The 27,353-nt window shown below is 39.4% G+C and overlaps 1 protein-coding gene across 1 annotated transcript in view; it reads left to right on the top strand.

Annotated features, from left to right (window-relative positions):
- Nucleotides 1–23,999, top strand: part of C7H12orf75 (chromosome 7 C12orf75 homolog) — a 38,593-nt gene extending 14,594 nt beyond the window's left edge. Inside the window, exons 2-6 of the mRNA XM_039471923.2 lie at nt 3,411–3,435; nt 17,372–17,407; nt 18,477–18,556; nt 19,349–19,386; nt 23,121–23,999. Of these exons, the coding sequence (XP_039327857.1) occupies nt 3,411–3,435; nt 17,372–17,407; nt 18,477–18,556; nt 19,349–19,353 (146 nt within the window). The 3' untranslated portion in view covers nt 19,354–19,386; nt 23,121–23,999. The remainder of the gene's footprint in view (nt 1–3,410; nt 3,436–17,371; nt 17,408–18,476; nt 18,557–19,348; nt 19,387–23,120) is intronic.
- Nucleotides 24,000–27,353: the final 3,354 nt, after the last annotated feature.

Genomic DNA, 27,353 nt, shown 5'->3' with positions numbered 1-27,353 from the left:
AAATCTATATTCTGTAGAGAATTCTCTTCCCTTTCCACATTTTTTTCCTGATCCAGGAGAGAATTAACTTCCTTTACACTAAGGTGTAAAGATAAAGGAAGATGTGCTACAAGGTAAGTAAATAAGGCTGTGGGGAAAGTTATTGCCAAATTGTAAGAACAATTCAACAATGATATTAATTTTGCCCCTGAAATACTACAAATTAAAAGCTGATCCTAAAAATAATTGAGGCTATGTCTCAAATTCTTTTAAGGCTTTGACTAAGCCTAAACTTTATAATAAAATTAGTTCCTTTCTCCAGAGAAGAACATTTCTACGCTGTAATTATTGTTTAAATTATACATAGAATCAGAGATTATTAAACCAAAAATCCTAAACTTAAAAAAATGTTTTTAAGAATCAGATTATTAAACCAAAAAATCCTAAGCTTAAAAAAAATGTAACATAGGAAAAACTGCCAACAGTAGAGTGTTTTGATAGCAAAAAATAAACAAAAGATTAGTGCCACCATAAATCCATGAAAATGAGCCTTCTGTTTTAGAGTCAAACAAGCATGAGACTCTAGAAGAAAATATGTAAATCAAAAAGTATCTCAGATAGGTCTTAATCAATTTAGAAGTTTATTTTGCCAAAGTTAAGGACATGCCTGTGACACAGCCTCAGAAGGTCTTGAGAGCATGTGCCCAGGGTGGTCAGGCTATAGCGTGGTTTTATATGTTGTAGGGAGACATAAGATGCCAATCAATTCATGTACAATGTATACTGGTTTGGTCCAGGACAACTCAAAGGTGGGGGGGGTGGGGGGTTGTTTCCAGGTCATAGGTGGATTCCAAGATTTCCTGATCAGCAATTGGTTGAAAGAGTTTATTTAAAAATCTGGACTCAATCGATTCCTGGAATTGTCCAAGTTAAGATAAGGGGTTGTGGAGACCAAGGTTTTATTATGCAGATGAAGCTCCTTCAAATGTTTCTTAACAGACTTAAAAAGGTGCCAGGCTTGGACACAGTGGTTCATGCCTGTAATCCCAGCACTTTGGGAGACTGAGGCAGGCAGATCACCTGAGGTCAGGAGTTCGAGACTAGCCTGGCCAACATAGTGAAACCCTATTTCTACTAAAAAAAAAAATACAAAAATTAGCTGGTGTGGTGGTGGGCACCTGTATCCCAGCTACTCAGGAGGCTGAGGCAGGAGAATTGCTTAAATCTGGGAGGTGGAGGTTGCAGTGAGCCAAGACTGAACCATTGCATTCCAGCCTGGGCGACATACCAAGATTCCATCTCAAAAAACAAACAAAAAAATAGAGGTGCCAGACACTAAGTTAATTCTCTCCTAGATCAGGAAAAAGACCTGGAAAGGGAAGATAATTCTCTACAGAATATAGATTTTTTTTCCCCCACAATGACAACTTTGCTTTGCCATTTCGAAATATGTCAAAGAAATATATTTTGGAGTAAAATACTTTGACTTCTTTTATTTTCATTTTTTATTTCATCTGGAATCTCATGCTGTTACCCAGGCTGGAGTGCAGTGGTGCCATCTCAGCTCACTGCAACCTCCGCCTCCTGGGTTCAAGCTATTTTCTTGCCTCAGCCTTCTGAGTAGCTGGGATTAACAGGTGTGCACCACCATGCCCAGCCAATTTTTGCATTTTTTAACAGAGACAGGGTTTCACCATGTTGCCCAGGCTGGTCTTGAACTCTGTGACTTGTGCACAAGTTATTTTAATTTCAAAATTAAAATATTAACAAGTGTCACTTCTATATGCACCAGCTTTGTTTGAAGTGTTTACATTGTCTTTTTACACATTGTCTTTTAAAATCTTCACAGTAACCTTTGAGAAAGATACTCTTTTACCCTCACTTGACATGAGGGAAGTGAGGTCTTAAGAGGTTAAAGGATGCTTAATAACATATATCTTGTAAGAGCTGGAATCAAGTACTGTGCCTCCCAAATAAAGATATTGGGAGGAGGAAATGTGGGCAGAGAATCTGTGAGAAGTAGTGGGGATGGGGACCGAAAGAGATGGGCTGTCTTTTTCACATGGGTGGTATTTTAGGGTTCTCCAGAGGGACAGAACTAATAGGACAGATGAATGTATGAAGGGGAGTTTATTAAGGAGAATTGACTAACATGATCACAAGGTGAAGTCCCACAATAGACTATCTGCAAGCTGAGGAGCGATAAAGCCAGTCCCAGTCCCAGTACCTCAAAAGTAGGAAAGCCAACAGTGTACCCTTTAGTCTATGTCTGAAGGTCCATGAGCCCCTGGCAAACTACTGGTCTAAGAGTCCAAAAGCTGAAGAACCTGGAGTCATGTTTGAGGACAGGAAGCATCCAGCTTAGGAGACAGATGAAGGCCAGAAGACTCATCAAGTCTGCTGTTTCCACCTTCTTCCTGCTTTATTCTAGCTGCGATGGCAGCTGATTAGATGGTGCCCACCCAGATTAAGGGTGGGTCTGCCTCTTCCAGTCCACTGACTCAAATGTTAATCTCTTTTGGCAGCACCCTCACAGGCACACCCAGGAACAATATTTTGCGTGCTTCAGTTCAATCAAGTTGACACTCAATATAAACCATCACAAGTGGAAGGAAAGCCAGTGGGAGCAGAGTTAGGGATGCATGTGGGCTCTTTTTGGAACTAGGCTGGTGTCTTTGAGGCTTCCTAATTAATGTAGTCCATTGCTTGCATTAGTGCACTCAACCATACCATGCAGACACCAACTTTGAAGGTGTGTGGCTTAGAAAAGAAAAATGTTTCTCTAAGTCTGCCAGTTTTAAAGTTTGTAAAATGGGAGGTTGGATTCGGTGATCTACAAAATCTTTTTCGGAACTGGCACCTTGTAATTTACAGGAATTGTTAAAGATGGATAGAATAGATTCCAGAGCTAAGATTTGAAACTTAAACTAAATTTGAAATTTAAGATTGGCATTTTAGGCCAGGTGCAGAGGTTCATGCTTTTAATCCTAGCACTTTGGAAGATCAAAGTGGGAGGATTGCTTGAGCCCAGGAGTTGGAGGGTAGCCTGGGCAACATGTTGAAAACCTATCTCAAGAAAAAATACAAAAATTAACCAGGCATGGTGGTATTCACCTGTATTCCCAGCTACCCAGGATGTGGAGGTGCAAGGATCACTTGAGGCCAGGAAGCGGAGGTTGAGGTGAGCTGAGATTGCATCACTGCACTCCAGCCTGGTCGACAAAGTGAGACTGTGTTTCAAAAAAAAAAAAAAAAAAAAAAATTGAATTTTATGATGTTTTGCTCTTCTTTCTCTGTTTTTGAAATTTTTAAAAAACCATTTTCTTATCTCTTTAGGAATATTACTGTATTTTAGTTAGGCATTAGACAACATTTTTATAGCAAAGCTATCACACCAACACAAACCTATCTTCTTTTTTTTTTTTCTCTAGGCCCTGCAGGAGCAGCTAAAGATGTGTAAGTATTGAATATTAATGACTTTATAAGCTCTCTTCCTGAGGAAGTTGCTGTTTTTCATGATTATGACCTTTAGATCTCTGTAGGTATGGCTGAAAAGACATGAAAATACTTCGTGTATAATGCACATGTGAAGATGATCATTTGGTTTGTAACTAAAGTGCTATTTGGAGAATGTTCTTTGTGCTTTTCATTTTAGCCTTTTAGTTGCCTGGGCACTTTAACTCAGGATTATAAGAAGGGGAAATGTTGAATTGTGTTTCCGTCCCAACTTATGTAGTGGTTATAGGAGAATTAAGCACGTAGATTCTATGACTATGCAGTGTTTTAGAGTTAGCTGGGGAGAAAAGGCTGGGGCCAAGCAGTTACCCAGTGCACATTGAGTTGTTTTAAAGTTGATAACTAGATATTCGAGTGAATATATAGGGCTATTCAACACAGTCACATTGAGCTATCTTTAGAGCATAGGACATTTAATAATGGGCATTTCCCTGTGGAGGGTTCTGGAGCTCAGGAGCATTCAGTATTTCCGTGCCCCTTCTCTCTGCATCCTCCTTCCTCCAGTCTAGCTATCTCAAGGACATACATTGCAGCAGTTCACTCTTTTAAGAGTGTTTGTGGTTAGCCAGTGGAGGATGGGATCAACTCTCCCACCCAAAACTGGGTTGGATGTCAAGACTGATTCACCATACCCTAGGAGGGTGTGAAAAGATGTATTACTTACATGAGCCTTTCTGGGGAGAGCAGGGCAGCCATCCAGATGGGTCTGTTCAGCTTGAGTGAAGGAAAGGATGTGAGTGATTTTGGCTGGAGAGTGGGCTGCAGTGAGGCTAGTTATAAATGGGCAGAGGTTTGATTTTCCTGCTGGCACAGGGAAGGAGTGACCCTCCTTTCTTATTGGCTTATACAGATGTGTGGCAAAAGGGGAGTGATGGGGCTCGAAAGCTGTCAATGGTCAAATATCAAAGATAGGGCCAGGCCTGGTGGCTCGCGCCTGTAATCCCAGCATTTTGGGAGGCTAAGGAGGGTGGATTACTTGAGGTCAAGAGTTCAAGACCAGCCTGGCCAGCATAGTAAAACCCTGTCTCTACTGAAAATAAAAAAAATTAGCCAGGTGTGATGGTGGGCGCCTGTAATCCCAGCTAGCTGGAAGGCTGAGACAGGAGAATTGCTTGAACCCGGAAGGTGGAGGTTGCAGTGAGCTGAGATCGCACCACTGCACTCCAGCCTGGGTGACAGAGCCAGACTCTGTCTCAAAAAAAAAAAAAAAAAAAAAAAAAAAAGAGTCAGACTTTCTTATTTCTTATTACAAAAAATTTAGAGAAGAAGAGAATGGGGTCGTAGAGCTTTCTGGGAATTAAATATGCATTTTAAAAATCAGGACTTTAGATACAAAGGAAGTGGTAATCAATTGCTTCTAACTCCTGGTTACAGTGTTGTAGCGTATTACCCAAACATTTAGCAACAATGAGTTGTGTACTCTGACCTTATTCCTGTTATTGCAGTACTTTGGTCTCTCCTTCAGTAGCTCCCTTCCATTTCTATATGTGTTGCCAGATTAATTTTCCTCAAGCACTGCCCTGCACTGGTGTAGGACCTCTGCTCAAAACCTTTCAATTATTACCCATTGTCTACTGGACTGAACCCAGGATTTATTAGGAATAAGAAGAGCATTTATGTTTTAGCCTCAAACCGACTGGCTTGCATGACATGGGAGGAGATGCTGCAGTGAGGAGTGAGCAGGGCCCAGGACCGGGAGGGCGGAGCAGAGCTGCTCCAGGCCACTGTTCTCACGGGGCCCCTGCTACCTCATGTTGCCTGCTCCTGTCCTTGTGTTTTGCCATGCTCACTGCCTGGAATGGCCCTTTCCCTTTCTGTTTATAGAAATGCCATCTGTTCTGTAGGGCTTGTGTGTCATCCTTCGTGAGAAGTATTTCCTGGATCTCTCAGCTGCGTAGTGTGTCTTCCTCAGAACCTTGACAGCATTTTGGACCTTTCTGTGTTGCATCATGTTGGGTTTATATTGTAGTTCTTCACGTTCTTGTCTTGTCTTCCTTGGGGATTAAGAATGGGGAAATGTCTTACTCATTTTATAGTGCTCTAGATTTATTCATATCATGCTTTGATCATAGTTTGTGGTGAAAAAATAGTTGTTGAATCGATTCCATCATTTCTCTTCAAGGACAGAGTGATTTCATGACATCTTTCTTTTTCTAATGAAATTTAGTGATGATTTTGTCAGCAGAATTAATTGTTCCAGGATGTCAGATGCCATTTAAGTACTTAATTATTTCACTCTTTTAAATTCTGAATTCTTCAGATTTAGGTTTTCTATGACTATACCTCATTCTGTGTCCTATAATTTTAAAATAAAGTAATTTTATGAAATATATGACCTTTTAAAAATAAATGGAGTAAATTTAACCGGAAAAAGTTAAGAAATATTATAGTATTACTTTTCCTTAGACAAAAAGTATATTCAAACACATTCAATTTTTTTTTAATGGAAGCTATAGATTTATAAGTCTTGACTATTATATTAGGTGATACCATGATTGAATGACAAGCTAAGAAATTAAGATGACTTAAATTTTTTATTATGCACATTAAATTTAAAAAAAAAAAAATCTAAACAGACTGATGCCAAACCAGAATTGGCCAAAGTAATATAATAAGTACTGAGAGTCAAGAACTTTGAATAGGGCAGCCACAGTATTATACAGACCACAGAAAAGTCTTTGTAGGAAAATGATAGTTATTTTTGGAAGCCAGAAATACTTTAATTACTCCCTTGCTATATATTTTAAAAAATCAATTTTTCTAGGAAAGGTCTGCAATTTTTACTCCTCCTCTTTTTTACCTATTTATTTGCTATTTTCTATAGCTGAGAAGTCAGTATATAATAACAAATAAAATGATGCATCTGTCCTGAAGTAGATCACTCTCTACTAGGGACCAAAATACGGTGTGATCATTGCTAATTATTACAATATTCAGAATTTAATGCTGACCTGGGCATTGAAGGATGAACGAGAGTTCATGCAGAAAAGGGGGAAAATGGCAATCCAGGGCAGAGGACAAGCATGAAAAAAGGCATGGGAGTGCGAGAGGACAGTGGGTCTGGGAACAGCCAGCCAGGTGGTATCCCCTGGAGCCTGTGGTACAGTCTGGGCAGAAGTGAAAGATGGCCAGGACTGGCTTGTGAAGGGCCTTGGGTGCAAGGACAATAATTGTGCTTTTTTTTTTTTTTTTTAAATGCATTCAAGGGCCAATAGAGATTTTAAGGCGGAGGAATTAAATGATTATGTTTGAGTTTTAGGGCGGTAACTCCCAAAGCTGTGTGACAGATGGGATGAGGGAGGGTGGAGGCATAGAGGAATAATGGAAGTGTGGCTGCAAGACGGTCAGATGGCAGAGGGAAAGGAGGTGATGCATACAAGGTGCATTAGAAAATACAATTAGTAAGATGTGTTTAATGACTGAATGGGGAAGGAAAGGAAAGGAAATTCTAAGGTTAATGCTGCAGGCAAACTTGAGCCAAAGGAAGAGATGGCCAATAGTTCAAAGAGGTCACTGGGGCTGAAGGAGGAAGGGAAGTCTTCACTTGTTTCATCATAGTCACATTGGTCACCTTGGGGACTGTAGTTTCAGTTGAGCAGTGTGAATGACAACCAAGTCAAAGTGGAAGTGAGCCAGATGCGAGGAAGTGGAGAGAGTGATGTGGGTTTTTCATTTTATGCTGTTTGGCAGTAAGGAGTGGAAGAGATATTTGGTGGCTTTAAGAAGAGGCGAATTTTCAACTATATATTGCGTTATAAAAAAGAATACCAAGGACATTTGGAAAGTACAGGAAAGTATTTTTTAAGAGAAAAATTCAGTTCTATTCTACCACCAGAGACAATCATTATGAATATTTTACACTTTTCTTCAAGGGTTTTTGGTTATTTTTCCTGCCCAATGGTGAATATGGTTGATTTTGTGTATTGAAGTTTGTTTTTCCTTTTGTCTTTTTTTTTTTTTTTTCTAATTGTTTTTGGCATGGAGGACGCATGGATATTATATTCCTGTAGGCTAAAAGGCAGGAACCAGGAGAGTAAGAAAAGCTGATGGTGGTTTGGGGAGGAGGTTTTCCTGTGGTAACAGAGAGAATACTGATGCAAGTAGATCTACAACAGGCTAGAGAAATCAAAACCTAGCTAGGTTAACCTTCAAAACTTGAAAGCATGGTTGACAATGTCTAGAGATTTAATCACCATAAGAAGAAGCCTACATGCATAACAGAAATTGAGGCTTTCTTTTCCTCTCTTTCTCTCTCTTTGAAATCAACACACTGAACAAAACAAACAAAAAAAGAAGTAAATTCAAGGTGATGCCATTTGGCTGCTTTCACAAACCTGCAAACATCAACCATGTTTTTATTTCAGTGTAGCAGATTCTTAGCTATTTGACACAAATAGGCTGCGTTGCGATATTTTTGGTAGGAAATGGCAGAAACCCAGTTTAAACTGGCCTAAACAAACAAACACAAAGGAATTTATTGGCATGTGTAGTGGAAAAGCTCCAGGGACTTGGCTTCAGTCACAGCTGGAACCAGGTGATCAAACGACAAGAAGAAACTGTCTTCTCTAGTTTCGTCTTCATTCTTAGGCAGCTTTCCCTAAGGGGTGACAAACAGGACCAGTTTATATCTTATCAGCTTCGTAATTCCTATGGAAAAAATAGCTTATTTTTCCCTGTAGTTTAATCAAAAGTTCTAGGGCTGGGCTTTCACCGGCCAGTTGGGGTCACTTCCTCTCTCTGAATCAGTCTGTGGGTCAGGAGAATGTGGGATTCTCATTGGCCAGGCTGTGGCCATGTGTTCACCACTGGAGCCGATCAGTGTCATTAACCACATGGCCAAAGAGTGGGAGAGGGGCGATTCCTTACAGAAAAATTGGGATGCCATTACCAGAAAAGGGGGAAGCAGTTGTAACTAGGCAAGCAGAAACAATTGGAATTGAATTGAAGGCATGTTTTCTATGTAGGCCAATCTTTGTGTTCTTAAAAAAATCTTGATTTAAAGTTTAAGTAATATTTATAAGAATATTACAAATATGTTTCAAATAAGAAACCGTATTAAATAAGTTGACGCAAATGTAATGTTTGCTGTTGAAAATAAAAAAAAAAACCATAGCTACTCAATGTAAACAATGTAATTCAAATACTTCTTTCACTTAAAACAGGTAAAATGAATTTTATTGAGATTATTTCCTTAGCAAAGCTATTTTATTATTTATTACGGAAGGTAGCAAATATAGAGAAAAATATTTTAGAATGAAACAACATAAAACCCATTGGTGATTTGTATTTGTTTTTGTGTTTGGAAAAAAAGAAATGACGCATCTTTTATGTTGAGTTTCTTGAGATCCTTTATAAATTTCCCATGTCTAATGCACCCGTGTCAGCACCCTCTCTGCTCCTCAGAGATCCAGACCTGAGAGAGTATCTGATGGGCTTTTTTCTCTTCCATGTAGCAGGAGGCTGGGTTGTCTTCTGAGGGTGAAGAGGATGGGGTTGAAGTAGCATTGGAAATGCCTGCATTTTGGAAGCAGAGAGACCTGTGTTTAAAATTCCCATCACCATTTACTAGGTGGGTTATATTGTGTCCTTAGCATACTTCTGTGAAATTGGCATAATATAATAATTGTGCAGGGTAATTATCTTCATCATGATCATTATTACATTAGTAGCTAATCTTTATTGAGGACTGTGCCCCATACATCGACTTCCAGTATTTTCTGTACGTTATCACCTTTCATACCCATGATAATTTGTTGGACAGAATAATGATGTTTCATTTTGCAAGTGTGGAGTTGGGGAGCACAGAGAACTGAAGTAACTGCTTGAAGAACAGATTACAAATACAGTATATTTAATATCCTAGGAAAATACCTGGCATCATGCTTGTTGCCCTGGTGAATGACAGCTAGAATTATTAGTTTAAAATGTTGTTGAAAAAATTTGGCAGGGCCTCTGTTATGAATACTTGATGGCAGAAGACCGAACATATTGAGGGCCTTGGTGTGATTAGAAGTCATATATTCATATTGGTAGCCACAATGAGATTTGCCTTAGGTAGGACTCTGTAAAATAGGAGCAGGAAGAGAGAAAGCAGATGGATGATTCATCCAGGGATGGAGAGGAATGGGTGGTGACCAGCAAATGTTGCAGAAACACTTGACTGCAAGACATATGCTAGGGAGAGACGGAAGAGACACAAGGGGCTGATGGATGGGGAGGATGAGGAGGGATGGATGAACTGGAGCTGATGATGCAATAAGAAAGCAGGCTTCTTGAGAACGATGGAAATATCGAAAGGAAGATTTTTTTTTCTCCCTAGGGAGTGGGATTTTTTACTCTAAAATGTGGTAAAACAGTTCCAAGAACTAAGCTCCACAGAGCACCCACGGGTGTATGTTATCAGAGCACACAGAAGTTGTTGGGATAGAAGTCAGCAAAATATGAGGTGAGAGGTTAAATGGGTGGTTTTTATGGATTTTTAAATTGACCAAGCTAATGGTGCTTAGAAACAAAAACTTTGGGTCAGGGTCAAAATCTTTGGAGCACTGGGGACAGTTATGGTCGGGTTTAGACCCCAGAGAGGAGACGTTCTGAGTGAAAATGAAATTGCCTCACCTGTGAGAGCTCTGTGGGGAGGTGCGGAGCATGCTGGCTCCATCTCCTGTTAGGAGAAGCTAGGAGAGGTGAGAACAAGCTGCATATTCTTGGAAGTTTTGAGAAAAGTGATGCCTGCAAGGGAAAGCAAACTTCTTAAGGAGATGAAGAGAGCACTCTTGCCTTATGTCAAATGATGCTTCTACAACCAATACTGAAATAATTTCAAACACTGTGTGCTCCTTAAGAAGAGAATAGGAGGAGAGCCGGAGAGTGCAGGGGATTTGCAGTCCAGCTCTTGATCCCTTGCTTCCATACAGAGATGTTGACAGCATTCCTTTGAAATGAACATTACTCATCTTCTCCAGTCATACATTCCGGAAGAAAGAAAGGGACTAATAATGGCCAAGGGGCTCATCTAGGGAGAAAGATAGAAAAAATTGTCCGAAGAAGTCTTGAAATTGGGAAGAAATGAATGGTAGTAAACATAGGCCAAAACAGCCAATGGCAAAACATAATTCAGTCAGAAGTCATTGTGTAATTAAGGGTTTGCTAGAATGAATCGAAACCACCCCAGGAAGCCGGAACCATCATGAAAACATGTTATAAAGAAAATTAAATAATTATATTTTATTTGGAGAATTGTAGTGTAGATGGAAATAAACACAGTCAATTAATAAACCTACTCCAGAAGGCTGTCATGAATGGTAACTAGAAACAGATCGGGAGAGCCGTGGTCTCCAGGGTTTCCATATTCAATTTTTACTGTTTATGAATCAAAATAAGTTTAGTCTCTTTAGTGACTGCAAATATGGAAAAGAAAAGACTACAGGCGTCTTTTTTTTTTTTTTTTTTTTTGCTTTTTAGCTCAGCTCTAATAAGAATAGCTGTATATTTAGAACATTTTTCTTGATGAATAAGTAGAAAAGTCATTTCTTTGCCACATAACTTTGTTAGTTCTAGAAGGCTAAGGGAAGTGAGAACTTTCTGAATTTTCAGGCAAGTTGTAGCAAGGATGAGTTGGCTGCCTGCTTTCTAATATTTGTCATCTGTATTTGTCCTTGATCATGACATGGTTCCATTATTTCACTGTTAAAATCTTTAGGTCACTTGGGATAGTTATTTTATACAACCCGGAAACTAAGCAAATATAATGAAAAATTTTGACTACCATATATAACTGAGGAAGAAAAAATAGATTCATATTTTATATATTAACTGAATAAGGTTCACTCAATGAAAGTGATAGTTATTGATAAGGTAAATCATAGTAATGTGAAATGATTGTAAGGTTTAGTTGTTCCATACAGATATTTGGTTTTAAATAGGCATGCACAAAATACATTAACTAAAAAAAGCCAGGTAGGCAAAAGCCCACCCGCCCGAAAGAGCAGCCACAGACACATGGTAGTTATGGAGGCAGCCCACCTTCCAGAACCCTGATCTAAAAGAAAGCAGAGCTTTTTATGATTAGAGAGACATTTGGTGTCTCCGGTTCATTCAGAAAAAGTCTGTGACCCTAGTATGAAACAGAAGGGTGCATAACTACCTAGAGAATCTGGATTAGCACTCATATTCACCCTGAGAAGGGTAAGAAGAGCACCTGGCTGGTTTTAGCAAGTTCGCAGGAAGTGGGCTAGAAGTAGAATTAATAAAAACTCTGAGACAGAGGAAACCCAAAGCTATCCATCTGTAATCTTAGTTGAGGTGGTTGCCTTTGGTCAGTTGCTTTTTTTTTCTTTTCTTCTTTCTTTTTCTTGCATGCCAAGTATCAAGCCAACTTTGGTAAGGTACATATCACTAAACAATATCTTAGTCTACAAGAGTGAGTCATGTTCAAACCATCAACTGAGGATGTATCTTTTCAGCCATCCCAAACGATGTTGAAAGTGGGGAGAATATTGGTTACGGGGGTTCAACTTGAATAACAGTTTCTGCAAACAATTTTATTAATGCTGTGACTGAAAGTCCAAGTCAGAGCATTGTAAGCATGTGACCTTAGGCCAGAAGATTATGCTACTCAGCGGGTGACTTGAACCTCGACTCGTTCTTTCTCCTTGATCACCTGCTCTTTAATAAAAGAAGCTACATCTTTTGTTAACAAAAGGAGACCTGATTTTAATTAAATACCCAATGTATTTTCTGTGTGTGTGTGTGTGTGTGTGTGTGTGTGTGTGTGTGTGAAAGAGAGAGAGAGACAGAGACAGAGACAGAGACAGAGACAGAGACAGGGTCTTGCTCTGTTGCCCAGGCTGAAGTGCAGTGGTGTGATCATGACTCACTGTAACCTCGACCTCCCAGGCTCAGGCAATCCTCCCATTTCAGCCTCCCGAGTAGCTGGGACTACAGATGCAAGCCACTGTGCCCGGCTATTTTATATATTTTTTGAAGAGACAGGGTCTCCCTTTGTTGACCCAGCTGATCTTGAGCTCCTGGGCTCAAGAGATCTGTCTGCCTCAGCTGCCCAAAGTGCTGAGATTCCATATGTGAGCCACTGCACTGGGCCCAATGTATTTTTTAAACTTGGTCCAAATTGGTGAATACATGTTCCATGGTTCTTAGGGAGTGTTTTCATAGTTTAAGAGGTTTTCTAGCTGGTCGTGGTGGCGCGCGCCTGCAGTCCCAACTACTCAGGAGGCTAAGGTGGGAGGATCACTTGAGCCTCAGGAGTTTGAGACCAGTCTAGGCAACATAGTGAGACTTCATCTCTACAGAAACAAAAAAATATATGTTAGCCAGGTGCAGAGGTGTGCACCTGTGGTCTCACCTACTAGGGAGACTGAGGTGGGAGTATCACTTGAGCCCGAGAGGTAGAGGCTGCAGTGAGCTATAATTGTGCCACTGCTGTCCAGCCTAGGTGACAGAGCAAGACCTTGTCTTAGAAAAAACCAAAACAATAATTAAAAATAAATAAATAAATAAATAGAAGGTTTTTCTAAGATGGTATTTGAGGTTATGATTTAAAAATATTTCACTCTTACATCTTTTCAAATTTTGCGTTACTTTCCACAGTTTTCAATCATGTATATGATGAGAAATAAAACATTGTCTTGATACCAGAGAAAGCAACTTATCGATAGGTTTTCAGTCGTACTTACTCTGGAAAAATGAGCTTATCATGCAAGTTTATTCTTTAAAGTAGTGGCTTGTGTAAAATGAGAAAATGGAACACTGCTCAGTAAAATTAATGTAAATACTTTAGCACTGGCTTCCTTCAGCACTCTTTGGACTCCAGAAATCAGTCTTCCTTCTAAGATTGGCTCTGGGCACAGCTGTAAAGCAGATGATGTTTCGACCAAACCCCAGCTCTTGGTTCCTGTCCCTTCCCTTGCATCTTCCTTCTCCTTTCTCTCTCTCTCTCTCTTTTTTTTTTTTTTTGAGACGGAGTTTCGCTCTTTTTACCCAGGTTGGAGTGCAATGGCGCGATCTCGGCTCACTGCAACCTCCGCCTCCTGGGTTCAGGCAATTCTCCTGCCTCAGCCTCCTGAGTAGCTGGGATTACAGGCACGTGCCACCATGCCCAGCTAATTTTTTGTATTTTTAGTAGAGATGAGGTTTCACCATGTTGACCAGGATGGTCTCGATCTCTTGACCTCGTGATCCACCTGCCTCGGTCTCCCAGAGTGCTGGGATTACAGGCGTGAGCCACCGCGCCCGACTTCCTTCCCCTTTCTCTTCTCTAACGGACTTAATGTCTAGCACAGGTGCCCTAGCAAGAGCAGGTTTTGTCTTGATGTGCCACGTGCTTGTTTCTAGATTAGCCTCTGTCCCTTGGTAATTTGGGCTAGTTTCTATTCCCCTGCATCGGGTCCAGCGTTTGATTCCATGGTTGCGAAATTGGAAAAGTCCTGATAAGCCTCAATTCTTGGGGCCAAGGCAGAAGAGGTGGGCCAGAAACTGGCAGAATTCACCTGTTACTTTTTCTTTTTAGATGATTTGGTTTTGTGGCACCTGATCCCTTATCTCTTCTAACTCTGCATTTTGACTCTCTTGGTATAAGCTTTATTCTCCAGGTTTCTTCCCCATTTGTAGTAGATTAAGGGATACTCTTGTTGTCCCCAAGTCGCTTCTCCACCATTTTCTAGTTTTTAGTGTCTTGGCTTGTGGGTGTCAGAGCATTGCCTCCTGAATATGCCCCCTGCCTCAGGAGACTATTATTTAGAAGTGGATTACTACTAGCTGGGCTCAGTTGCTCATGCCCATAATCCCAGCACTTTGGGAGGCTGAGGTGGGCAGATCACTTGGGGTCAGGAGTTCAAGACCAGCCTGGCCAACATGGTGAGACCCTGTCTCTACTAAAAATACAAAAGTTGGCCAGGCGTGGTGGTGTGTGCCTGTAGTCCCAGCTGCCTGGGAGGCTGAGGTAGGAGAATTGCTTGAACCCAGGAGGTGGAGGTTGCAGTGAAGTGAGATTGTGCCACTGCATTCCAGCCAGGGTGACAGAGCCAGACTCCTTCTCAAAAAAAATAAAAAATAAAAAATAAAAATTACTATTATACTATGAGAGATTTATTCTGGTTGCTGTATGTCCACTTGCTCCTTTTCTAAGGGACCAAGATTACGGGTAAACTGAGTTCGTAGAGAGATTTGGACCAATTAACTCCCGAAGAGTGTGATCAAGTGCAGCAGGACAGTTTGACCTCTTTTCTAGTTTCATCCACTGTGAATTGCCCTCATCTTCACTTTGTTTATCTCCAGCACAGAATAATTCAATCTCCAGGCCCTACTGTCTAAGGGAAGATTCTAGAGGGTGAAGTCATCTCATTCCTTGCTCTTACTGATCTGCATTAGGACTGCAGACCCTAGGGCCATGCTGCCTCCTTCCAAGGACCTCCTGGGCCCTATCAGCGGCTGCTATTCTCACAAGGCTGGTGGGGGGGTGTGGCTCTGTGTTCTGTTCTTCCTCCCCATTTCTTTCTCTAGTTTGGGGGACAAATTTTGCAGTCCATCAGCAAACATAGTTGCAGGCCATGCAGTAGTCACTGTCTTACAACTGGAGCTGTAGTAACCAGAAAAGAAAATAATCATGTCCTTGGTGAGCAACAGAGTGCCAGGATGGTCTCAATCTCTGGCCCCTGTGATCCGTCCGCCTCGGCCTCTCAAAGTGCTGAGATTACAGGCATGAGCCACCGCACCTGGCCAGAGTGACAGTCTTAAACATGGGAGTGTGTATACAAAGGCAGGCTTTACAACGTATTAGAAGGTTTAGAAGTGTGGACATCTTATAAGGCTTTATAGGTGTTTTTTTTTAAGATTTGGCATTATATCCGAAGCTTAATTTATCCAATAAATATAGCAACTACATTATCATTTAGTGCCAGTTGTATTTGTAAGGTTGTTGATTAATTTTATGATGGAGAACATAGATTGAGTTTCAAGATAATTGAATAATTAATAGGAGAAAGTAAATGACTATTTTCTTACATTTGGGAAAGTGAAAATATATTTTAAAACTTTGAATATATCCTTCAGCACAGTTAGGCAAAAGGAGAAAGAAAATAAACAGATATGTAAATGGATGTGAAAAGAACAGTCATGGCAGGAAATGTGTGTCATAAGCTACCAGTTACATACAGGTTCAAGTGATTTCATAATAAAGTTAATCGCTCAGGACCAAAGTAAACAGTTCTGATAATCTGGAACAAGTTTGTCATAATCATTTCTCCATTATCTATATGAAAAGATTATAAATCCATTTTAATTAAAACTAGTGAACAACACTTTCTTACACCAATCAATAAGCATAACACCATTAGTATGACTTTGACACTTTTGAATTAAAAAACGATCCAGCATTAACAAGAGGTAAATGAAGCTGATAACTATCTGGTGAATTTAGGTTATATGCTCAGTCTGGCTAAATTAGGTCTCAACATGGATTTTGCACTCTCTTCCAGTATTAGCTGTTCATGGCCAGCGTTTGCCAGATAATTGTCAAATCTACACTTTCCTTCTTCATAGACTTGGACTTACTGGCTGTTGCAACAAAGCAAAAATCTCATGCACATGTATAGTCACATTTGAAATACTGACAACTTTTAAGTGGATAAAATCATAGTTAGACCATCTCTGAATCAGAAGAGTCAATGATGTTTAGATGTTTCCAGTCTGCTTTCTTCTCAACTGAAGCCCCTTAGCTTACAAGTTGAGTTTAACCAGACACATTGGATACATTAGAATCTCGTTGAATTTTTTTTTCCTTTCAGAAAAGCAACTAATGTATGCCAACTAGCGCTTCAAGGAAAGCATCCTGATTCTCCTAGAAATATGTCAGAAAATTCTTGTAGAATATGGACTTCTCTTTTTTCTTTTTTTTTTTTTTTTTGATTTGAGACCAAGTATCTGTCTGTTGCTCAGGCTGGAATGTAATGTCATGATCTCGGCTCACTGCAACCTCCGCCTCCTGCGTACAAGTGATTCTCTTGCCTCAACCTGAGTAGCTGGGACTACAGGGATGCACCACCAGGCCCCTGCTAATTTTTGTATTTTTAATAGAGACAGGGTTTCACCATGTTGACCATGCTGGTCTCGAACTCCTGACCTCAGTTGATCTGCCCGCCTTGGCCTCCCTAAGTGTTGGGATTACAGGCTTGAGCCACTGGGCCTGGCCTGAACTCCTCTTAATTCAAGGAAAGAATCTGTGCATTTTAAGTAGTGATCCCCTCTAAAAGTGTCCTTATAAACATTTCTCCCTCTCTTTGCATAGATCGTGTATGAAATGGCTCATGTTTTTAGATCAAAAGAAATCAAATAGGCATTAACTGTTTTTGCACTGAAGAACTCTTTCTGTACCTATAGTTGTGCCACTGAACTGGCATAAGAGATCTAAAATCATGTATTAGGATTGAAAGAGACCTGAGGGGTCATCCGGTCAACCAGCTTATTTTACAAATGAAAGAAACACAGGGTGGCAGCTCACCCACAGCCTGTCTGTCAGACAGGGAGTGGGTGGCATATACAAGACGAGAACTCCGGCTTCTTTCCAATTTCAGCTGCCCTCAGTTTTCCATTTCCTTTGGCAGTTGTGCATTTTGGCATTTGCTGGATTTGCACATTTTGGTTTGTAGAAAATTATCAAGTTTTAATGTATGAACGATTGAGGTGAAGGCAGAATATCGTCACAGAAACACTTGATGGGTAGTTTCGCTCCTCTGCCTAAGTCTGATGGAAACACTTGAAATCAAATTGCTTTTAACTCAGTAGTCCCTTTTTCTTAGAACCAAAAATGAAGTCCCCAGCTATGTAACCAAGTGTCTCATAGCAAATGTTTCTGACCTTTTAGAACAGAAGAATCCATAACAGAAGATGACAAGAGGAGGTATGTTTGTTGTTGCAGCTGGCTTTAGTTTGAATGGTTTTGGCCATACCTCATGGATTTCACACACTGTAGCACATTCCCAATAGCGCAGATTCCGCCAGGAAAACTGTGGCACAGAGGATACAGGTAGGGGCCTGTGATCTGAAAAAAACTTGCCCAGGATTCATCATCTTTGCTCATTACAAGCAAACTTGGTTTTTGTCCTGCGCATGTGGCGTGTGCTAATTTTTATCCTGTGACCTTTGGGTGTGCTCTTCCTCCTAAATGGACGGCTTCCCTTCATTCTCTCAGCCTCCCCTTCCTCCTCCTCCTCTGATTCACTGCACTCCACCCTCATTTTTCTCTAGCTCTCTCTACCCTCATTATATATCTCCCTATTAGTAAGATATCTTTGTGTGTCCATAATGCCTAAGATCATACCATATTGACCACTCTGACTTTATTTTTTTGATGCAGAGTCTCGCTCTGTTGCCCAGGCTGGAGTGCAGTGGCACGATCTCGGCTCGCTGTAACCTCTCTCTTTGGGGTTCAAACAATTCTTCTGCCTGAGCCTCCAGAGTAGCTGGGATTACAGGCTTGTGCCACCACACCTGGCTAATTTTCGTACTTTTTTTTTTTTTTTTAGTAGAGATGGGGTTTCGCAATGTTCGCCAGGCCAGTCTCAAACTCCTGACCTCAGGCGATCCGCCTGCCTTGGCCTCCCAGAGTGCTGGGATTACAGGTGTGAGCCATCTGAATTCTTGATAAATGTTAACTGTGACACATCTCTCTACTGATATTTAGTACTATACTAAATTATAGCATCCCAAATTATTTTCTTCTTTCTTATTTCAAGTACAATATCTAAAAATTCTAACTTAATACACATTTCTTTTAAAAAAAAAAAAACAACTTCTTTTTAACATGGGAAACCAATTATATTTCCAAGGGCAATAATACTCTAAATTCTACTTTTGAAAAATCATGACTTATTTTAATAATTATATAATTGTTTGGAGTACTTCATGCTTCTGTTGCTTCCTGTAAATAGATAGCACCATTGAAATTGGTCTGATTTCTTTTTATTAAGAAACTATGGGGGAGTATATGTTGGCCTACCATCTGAAGCTGTCAATATGGCGTCCAGTCAAACAAAGACGGTTCGGAAAAGTAAGTGAAATCATGTGCTATTGATTTTTCCCTAATTATTTATTTTTATGTTTTATGAAAAAACCATGAAATTTATATTTTGGCTTACTTGACTCAATCTGTGTATTGGCTGCAGTGAACCATGTACAGGTACCATCTATTCATTGTAATCATTGGTTGAAATGACCACCCACATGTTAAGAAGAATTCCAGAGCAAAATTTAGCTTTTGTTTGTGATTATGCTCCGTATTTTTAATTTTTTTGTTAATTTCAGTGATGATCAGGTATGGAAATGCAAGCAAATATTTATGTAAGTTTATGGAGTTTTCATAGAACAGAAAGGTAAATTTCTGTAATATAAGGTGATTGACTGATAAGCAATCTGCTGTTTAAAGGAAAATAATTGCCGATTGCATAATTTAATGAAATGAGGTTCTATTTTCTGAGTTTTAATAGTTAGCAATAGTGGGACTGATGAAGTCCTTTTAACTAATAGGCACCTTTTGACTGATAGCTTCTTGCTCAAGTCAATTTTTAAGTGAGGCTCAGGGTAAACAATGCTGATTTACAAAACCACTGTACAGTGTATTGTCTGATATATAGTTTTAAATGACTGTTAATATATTCACTTTATACACAAGGCTGTATTACATTATTTTTAACATACTATATTTGTTCCTCATTGCTCTTTCTGTACTTTGTGATTTAGACTAGCAAATACATATATGTCATTACTGTGTGCAGTTCTATAGAAAACTAGAATATGCTCTTTATAATCTGAACATTTAACTTTTCTTAATTTTCTCTTTAAGATTAGAAGAAAATAACCTCATGACTCAAGAATAAAGAGGTGCTGTATATTTTTCTAAATAATTCTATATATTTAGACTTGTTGATAAATGGACTGTAGATATTTGCTCTATATTTCTAAGAAATCTTGCACTTTACAATTTAAAGGACAGGTCTTATCCTATGGAATTGAGTGTGTTTTATTGCAAAGAGGTAAATAATTAGATTAATTTTCTTTTCAGCTACTTTCTTTCATTTCATTTTGTTAAAAATAAAACTTTAGTAAGAGCAACTTAAGTGTCTACCTAAAACATTGCGATCTCACCCTTTTTCATTGTAAAAAATCTTTGAGGGCCTAGGACTTGAGAAATGACAGAGACCAGAGAGGCTAGAACTGGGAATTAGATAGAATCAATATTAAGTGGTACTAGCCGGTGGTTAATATACAGAGAGGACATGTGTCAGTACCAAAACTCCAGTAGAGATGGGCAATCAATCAATTAAATGCCAGACAATATTGATTCTAATCTAACCAAACAGCGATGTAGTTATGCAGGAAGGAATAGTAAGAATCAGAGAATAACTTAACAGATTGGTTTTACAAAACACGTTCAGTATGGACATGGTGAAGAGCTAGGAGTTAGAATTATAATAAGGCAAACAAGAACAAGGACAAGAGAAAAATAGCTTTTATGTATTAACTACCCTGCATACTGGTCTCTAAAAGACGTGGAGCAGCATTTCCATACAGGCAAAGAATCTTAGTTCACTGGGTCCAACAGGGGTCTAACAACACATTCGATGCTGGGCTCCCCATTGCGTTTTAGTCTTGCTGAATGACACCCAACCTCTTTTGAAGCCTCCAGTGATTAGGAATGTCCTATTTCCTGAGAGAGCCATTCTTTTCTGGAAGTCAGGCAGCCTTGGTTTTGAATTCAGGCTCTCATTTACTAGCTGGGCAGTTTCCTTCCCCTTTATGACCTCAGTTTTGTTATCTGAAAATGGAACCAAGACTTAGACTGAAGAGTTGTTGTTACGATTAAATATGAAATAAATGGTAGCATCTGCTATCATCATCATTGTCACCACCACCATCATCATCACCATACTATTAATTTTTTTAATAACCAGAATCTAACCATTGTCAGACCAAAAGCATGACTGATTTGATACTGAACCATCTTACCCAGGGCCAGTACTGGAGTTCTGTTTGGGATGGGGTGGGATTACAGACTAATTTCACAGGTAAAGACAAACAAGCTTTCCTTCTAGGGAAAGGAGACACAGAAACTGTTACCAATTTCTTCCTGACAAGAACTAGAGCAATCTTTGGGTAGCTACTTCTTTGAAGATTTTCTCAAGGCAGCATTATGGAGGTTTATCCCGTAGTACCCACAAACACAGTGTTCGATTTCTTTTTGAGAAGTCACTGGAGATGTTCTATTTCTAGTATTTTTAACATAGCTCTAGCCCTCCATATAGTTTTCTGGGTTCCCTAATAGTTTTCTCCTGTGCAGAAGTACTTCTATTATTTGTATCAAATGGAAAAGGTGAGTCAAAACCAAGAATATACTGTCGTTTACCCTCCTGGAAACAGAATGCATTTCAAAAAGCATAGGAGTAGAGTGGAAAGAGGTGCTGTCTAGATAGCTATCAAGAGACTGGGTAGCTCTGCTACCAACACAGACCTAAGATGAGTCCCTTAACTTCCCTCAGCTTCTCTCAATCAGTTTTCTCATGGGAGTGTTAGACACAATGATTGCTCGCCCTCGTGGGTGGATATGAAGTTTGCTGCTAACACTTTAGCGATAATCCTGGTGAGCAAACCCATCTAACTTTAGGCAGCTAGCTAAAACATTTCTTACTGTTCGTGGTTATGAATATATTTTATTTTATTGCTATCCCTCTTTTCAATTTTCCCCATTCTTTTTAAAAAAATTTCTTATATTCTTTTATTCTGCGTTGCATCCAAACATTGTTTTACTACATTGTTTTACTTTGATCATTCATCTCCATAAAATTTGAATTGCTAAATAAGGCCTATTCCCTAAATACCAAACTCCATACCTTACAAAACGGCAGCTTACAGAGCTTTTAGTTACTATATCCCAGGAAGTATATGCTCCATAGAGGTAGCCAATATTCAGAAGCTACATTTTCTTATACTGCCCAAGTGATCATGAATAACCAAAACATGTGAAATGAGTTAAAATTATTTATGGTCAGAAATACGAGGATAAATCCCAAGAATGCAAACACAGGAGGAAAAAATAAGTGTAGAATTAATGCTGTACCACCCAGTAATAGTTGCTATAGTGAGTCCATTTTCAAGGCAGTTTCCTAGGTTTTTAATGCTTGTAATGAAAACCTTTATGAGAGGACTTTGATTTTGAGAAATGCCGTGTGGAACTCTGCTGGTTTGTAAAATGAGTGTAGTCTTCATCTGTCACGATGGACAGTGGTAGCCGTGTTGGCCTTTCATTCTTAGAACAGTGAGGTTCATCACTTTTTTTTTGACTTTGAGTGTGCTGCTTTAGCTGTTTTCCCCATTCTTTAACTCTCTATTTTTTTCCTATTACCCTTACATTTTATTTATTTATGTATTTTTTATTATTTGTTTTTTAATTTTACTTTAAGTTCTGGGATACATGTGCTGAATGTGCAGGTTTGTTACATAGGTATACATGCATCATGGTGGTTTACTGCATCTGTCAACCTGTCACCTAGGTTTTAAGCCCCACATGCATTAGATATTTGTCCTAATGCTCTCCCTCCCCTTCCCCCAACCCCCGGTAGGCCCTAGTGTGTGATGTTCCCCTCCTTGTGTCCTTGTGTTCTCACTGTTCAGCTCCCACTTATGAGTGAGAACATGCAGTGTTTAAGTCTCTCTCTGAACAATCCGTTTGATACTGGTCTTTCTGGAGCCTCCTTTGAATTATCTGAAAAGTTTTCTAAGTTGATAGGCTGTGCATTTTCCGTAGATGCTGTGCATCCATGGTGGTGCTTATCTGTGACATGTCTGAACTCATGGCTTTCTAGACTTTAGTTCTTGGGCAGAAATCCTGATGTGAAGACTATTCTTTAGGAAAGAGATGTCTCATGGAAAGGATTGGAGACACTTTCATTGTTGCTTGTTTTTTACCTAACACGTAGACTCTCTTTGAACTAAATTCATGCAATGACCAAAGTTCAAAGCTGGTTTGGTTTTGTTGATTTTGAAACAAATTGAGGAATGATTTCAGAATCCCTTAAAATTACTTATGTCAGGATGCAAATGTGTAGTTTCTTCTGCAGATGACCCTATGGTGAAAGTTATGCCCACTTAGATGTGCAGAGTACTTCCAGCACAGAGGGGCTTAAGTGATAGTTCTCAGATGACAATGGATGAACTGACTGCATCAGAATCTCCTGGGGGAGTGCCATGTAATGTGGAGGGCTAGGCTCTCCCAGGAGGTTTGGACCAAGTAGGGAAGGGATAGAATTGTGGCCAAACAGTCTCTCTTTTTAGTTTGGATGATGTTAACATACATGCAGCTAGGTTTGGGCATTGGTTATCAAGATATATTTTAAAGTTTGCAAGTCTCTTTTCTTACCCATCTTTGCCTCTTTATATAATTATCATCAGTGCTTACCTCTATAGTGGCCACATAAGTCTTAAATTAATATTGGGTGAATATTAAATGTGCTTTACTTAAAAGAAAGTCAGTAAATAACTTGTAGGCTTAAGACTAATATATTTTTTTACCTAAATTGTACCTTTGCTCACTCTTTTCTCCTCTTCTGTTGTCTATGTAGCTTGCTCATCAATTTGGAAGGAATTTGGCTCCGTGGGACATTGCAATGCGCACAGACATTTCCAAGGAAATTCTAAACAGTCACCCTTCCCTCTTTCGCTCCCCCAAATCTTAAGTGTGTACATAAAACCCTGGGTACATATTGTTATGGTACTAGAAGGGAATTGATTAGACAGTACACTTGGTGATGGAACTTTCTGTGGCCACCTACGAAAGACAAGTTAACGAACTGTCATGGAGGCTGTTGTTGCCCAGCCAGGGCTACTGCATTTTGATAACATTTCCACCCTGGCCACTCAGCACAATCCATGGAGGTCATGGCTTTTCACTGATACTTTTTTGATAGTTTTTATATAACAAAATCCTTATTCTATTTATAACTTAAGATGATAAGGCACTATAAATGAATGACCTAAAATAATATATTTGTCTGTTATCTTTCGCTATTTCTACTTCATGTTAATTTTTAGCTGTAAAATTGGTAAATGGATTCTATGACTATCTCATTTAGTTTTTTACTATTTGGTTTTCAAATTTCATTTAAATGTCAGAATTTCCTTTTTAGGAACAGTGTATTTCATTGCAATATTAAAAATAAACTCAAATTGGCATGCCATAGGCACATATTGATTACATTTTTATTTTCTTTTGTGAAAGGCACGTGCAGCTACAAATACTTCATAGCCACTGGGTTGCTCATTCTACATCACGGCATCTCATCATGTTAATTCAGTAACTGTTTTCAAGGACTTGGATGGTTAGTGGGCTATCTGGAAAGTTCTTAATTTGATAGTGACTTGTGTATGTACTTAGTATTGCAATGTAAGTTACTCAATTTACCAATTTATTTCAACAATTAAAACATTTTTATCCCTCTTCACCTATATTTCTTAATTATTTTTCAAAAGAACACTGAAGAAGTCATACATGGCATTGTGATGTATAGATACATTATATATATATAAAGACAATAATGTATAAGTAGGTTACTATGAAAAAACAGTTTTTCATAAGAAGAAAGGCATTATCTTGTATATTTGGTCCATATGACAACCACAGGGACATCAAATTTATTAAAAATGTCAAAGCTAAGAATTACTAAGAAATTATCCTAATACACTCATTCCTGTGTCATATCCACAAGTCCATAATGGTATTTATGTGGAATATCTGCAGTTTGTCCTATTAAGGATGACAGATAGATTGACTTTTTTTTTTTTTTTTTTTTTTAAATGGAGTTTTGCTCTCTTGCCCAGGCTGGAGTGCAGTGGCATGATCTTCGCTTACTGTAACCTCTGCCTCCATGGTTGAAAGATTCTCCTGTCTTAGCCTCCCAAGTAGTGGGACTTACAGGTATGCACCACCACACCTGGCTAATTTTTTGTATTTTTAGTAGACATGCTGGCCAGCCTTGTCTCGAACTCCTGACCTTAGGTGATCCACCTGCCTCGGCCTCCCAAAATGCTGGGATTATAGGTGTGAGGTACTGCGCCCAGCCAGATTGACTCTTTAAAAACTTTACATTTTGAAATAATTTTAGATTCATGGATGCACGTAAAGATCATATGAAGAGTTCCTTCATGTGCTTAACCCAGCTACTTCTAATGTTAATCTCGCATGACTGCAGTACATTTGTCAGAAGTAAGAAATTAAACGTAAGTGCAATGTGATAAACTGCAGCCTCTAACTGGTTTCCATTAGTTTTTCTACTAATGTCCTTTTTGCATTCTGCTGCACTTGATCGTCCTGTCTTCTTCTTCTCCATTTGTCTCCTTTCTCTCCTTTTCCTGGTATTTTCTTCATCTTTCCTTGTTTTTCATGACCTTGACACTTTTGTAGCCTACTGATTAGATATTTTGTATTGCGTCTCTCAATTTGAATTTATCTGTTCTCTTATGATTGGACTGGGATTTTAGATTTTTAGAAAGAGAAATTAGCTGGGTGTGGTGGCACACACCTATATTCCTAGCTACTCAGGAGGCTGAGGTAGGAGGATTGCTTGAGCCCAGGAGTTTGAGGCTGCAGTGAGCTATGATTGCACCACTGCACTCCAGCCTGGGCCGCAGAACGAGACCCTGTCTCTGGAAAAAAGATTGTTGGGAAGAGGACCACAGAGGTAAAGTGGCCCCCTCATTAGATCATATTATATCTTATGATTTCAACATGACTTATTACTGCTGATATTAACCTTGATTACTTGATTAGATGATATCTGGCAACTTTCTCTTTGATAAAGTTTCTAGTTTTTTCCTTTTGTCATTTTGGAGACGGGCTCGCTCTGTTGCCCAGGTTGGAGTGCAGTGGCACGATCACAGCACACTGCAGCCTCAAACTCCTTTACTCAGGCCATCTTCTCACTTTAGCCTTCTGAGTAGCGGAGACTAGAGGTGCATGCTACCATGCCCAGCTAATTAATTATTTTTTATTTTTTATTTTTTTGTAGAAGTGGAGGTCTTTACTCTGTTGCCCAGGCTGTTCTTGAACTCCTGGCCTCAAGCAGTCCTCCTGCTGTAGCCTCCCAAAGTGCTGGGATTACAGGGGTGAGCCCCCACACATGCCTCTAGTTTTCCGTTTTCATCCCCTGTTCATGTAAGTGAAAACTGAACCACTAAGTTGAGACCACAATCAAGGACAGGGAATTAAGCTTCACCTCTTGGAGAAAAGAGTATCAAGGAACTTTTGGACACTTGTTAAAGGCACCATGGTAATTAATAAGTATTTTGGAGGAGACAGTTTGAGACCCTGCAAATACCCTGTTTCTCCTTAGAGTTTTGCCCACGAATTTTAGGGTCATCCTTGGGTCTCATCTGCTGCATCTGTTATGTGGCATAAAAATGGTGACTTTCCATTTCCCTTGTTTCCATACCTGTATTAATTTGGAATTCTTCTCTAAGGAACATTTGCCCCTTTTTCCCCATTTACTTATTTATTCAATCATTCATTTGCATCAGTATAGGCTTTTGGATATTTATGTTGTCCTTTAGGTTATAATCCAATACTCTTGCTATTTTGTTGCTCAAATTGTTCCAGCTTTGGCCTCTGGGAGCTTTTTCAGGTTGGCTCTGACATGCCCCATCCTCACCCCCACCCCGTCCCCACCTTTGGTTGATGTTTAGTAACAAACAGCCTTCTAAAATAAAAATCCAATTCAAAAGTTAGTTTAAAACACATTCCTAAAACTTCCTCACATTTCATCGTAACTGAATAGTGATTTCCATATTGTGACAAGTCTTGACATTTGCCTTCAACTAGACATTTTTTAAATTTAGAACCTTGTGATTCTCACTTGCCACCCACTGACCTATATCTCAAAGCTAATGACTGTAATTTTTATTAAGTACTGCAAGAAACCTGAGTGAAGAACTTAGAGAAGAATAGACAACATTAAAACATTTCAGAAGAAAAGTGAGAGATGGGTAAATACTTGAAAATGTCTGAAATTTAAGAATTAATGCCTTTTCAACCAACATATGGTTTCTTTGCAAGATTATTATTTAAAAATACAATGAAGAGATGAGTTTCTGAGATTTTCTGATTGATAAGATTGTCTGAATAAAACAGGTTTTCTTAAGAAACCTTCTAAGCTAGAAGGCACTCATTACTAGACTCAAAGAAGACAGCTATAATTTAGTTTTGGAGAAACTGCTTGGAACTCTGGAATGTAGAAAACTCTGGTTTTGACAGGTACAGCTGACTTCTGGTGTGCTATGAAGAATGCTGGTCTGTTGGAAAGTGATCTGGACGAGGCTTTGGGGAGAGAGGCACAATAATTGAAGGCACTAAGTTAATACAATGGGGAGTTGCCTTTCCAGTTTTTTGAATTGTCAAGAGTTTGAAGAGGAAGAGAAAACAGGCTTAGTCTTGCAAATGGGAGCCAGTGTATCTGTACTGTATCCATGCCCAGGGGTGTGAAGAATTTCTGGAGTGGAAAAGTTGTGTAGGGAACTCATTCCCAGGAAGATACTTTGCATTTTATATACTTATTTACATTTACTGAATGCACCTGTTAAATTCAAGCAGTACAGAAGGATAAGGTGCTTTTCGTAGATTTTGTCCCAGTACCCAATTCTGATTTTCAGTTGTTTGGCAGTCATCACCAGTTGACTTCTTGCTGTGCCCCAGATGGGCAGTGGTTACTGGGGTACAGCTGAAAGACCCAATCTGTGCACTCAAGGCTCTTCAGATGAGTGGTGGATACCCTGGGTAGCCTGTAAGGAACATCTGGAGCAGTGGC

This window comes from Saimiri boliviensis, chromosome 7, assembly GCF_048565385.1.
Source record: "Saimiri boliviensis isolate mSaiBol1 chromosome 7, mSaiBol1.pri, whole genome shotgun sequence".
NCBI classification, from domain to species: domain Eukaryota; kingdom Metazoa; phylum Chordata; class Mammalia; order Primates; family Cebidae; genus Saimiri; species Saimiri boliviensis.
The sequence above is the reverse complement of the archived record's forward strand: the minus strand, read 5'-3'. Positions and strand labels throughout refer to the sequence as shown.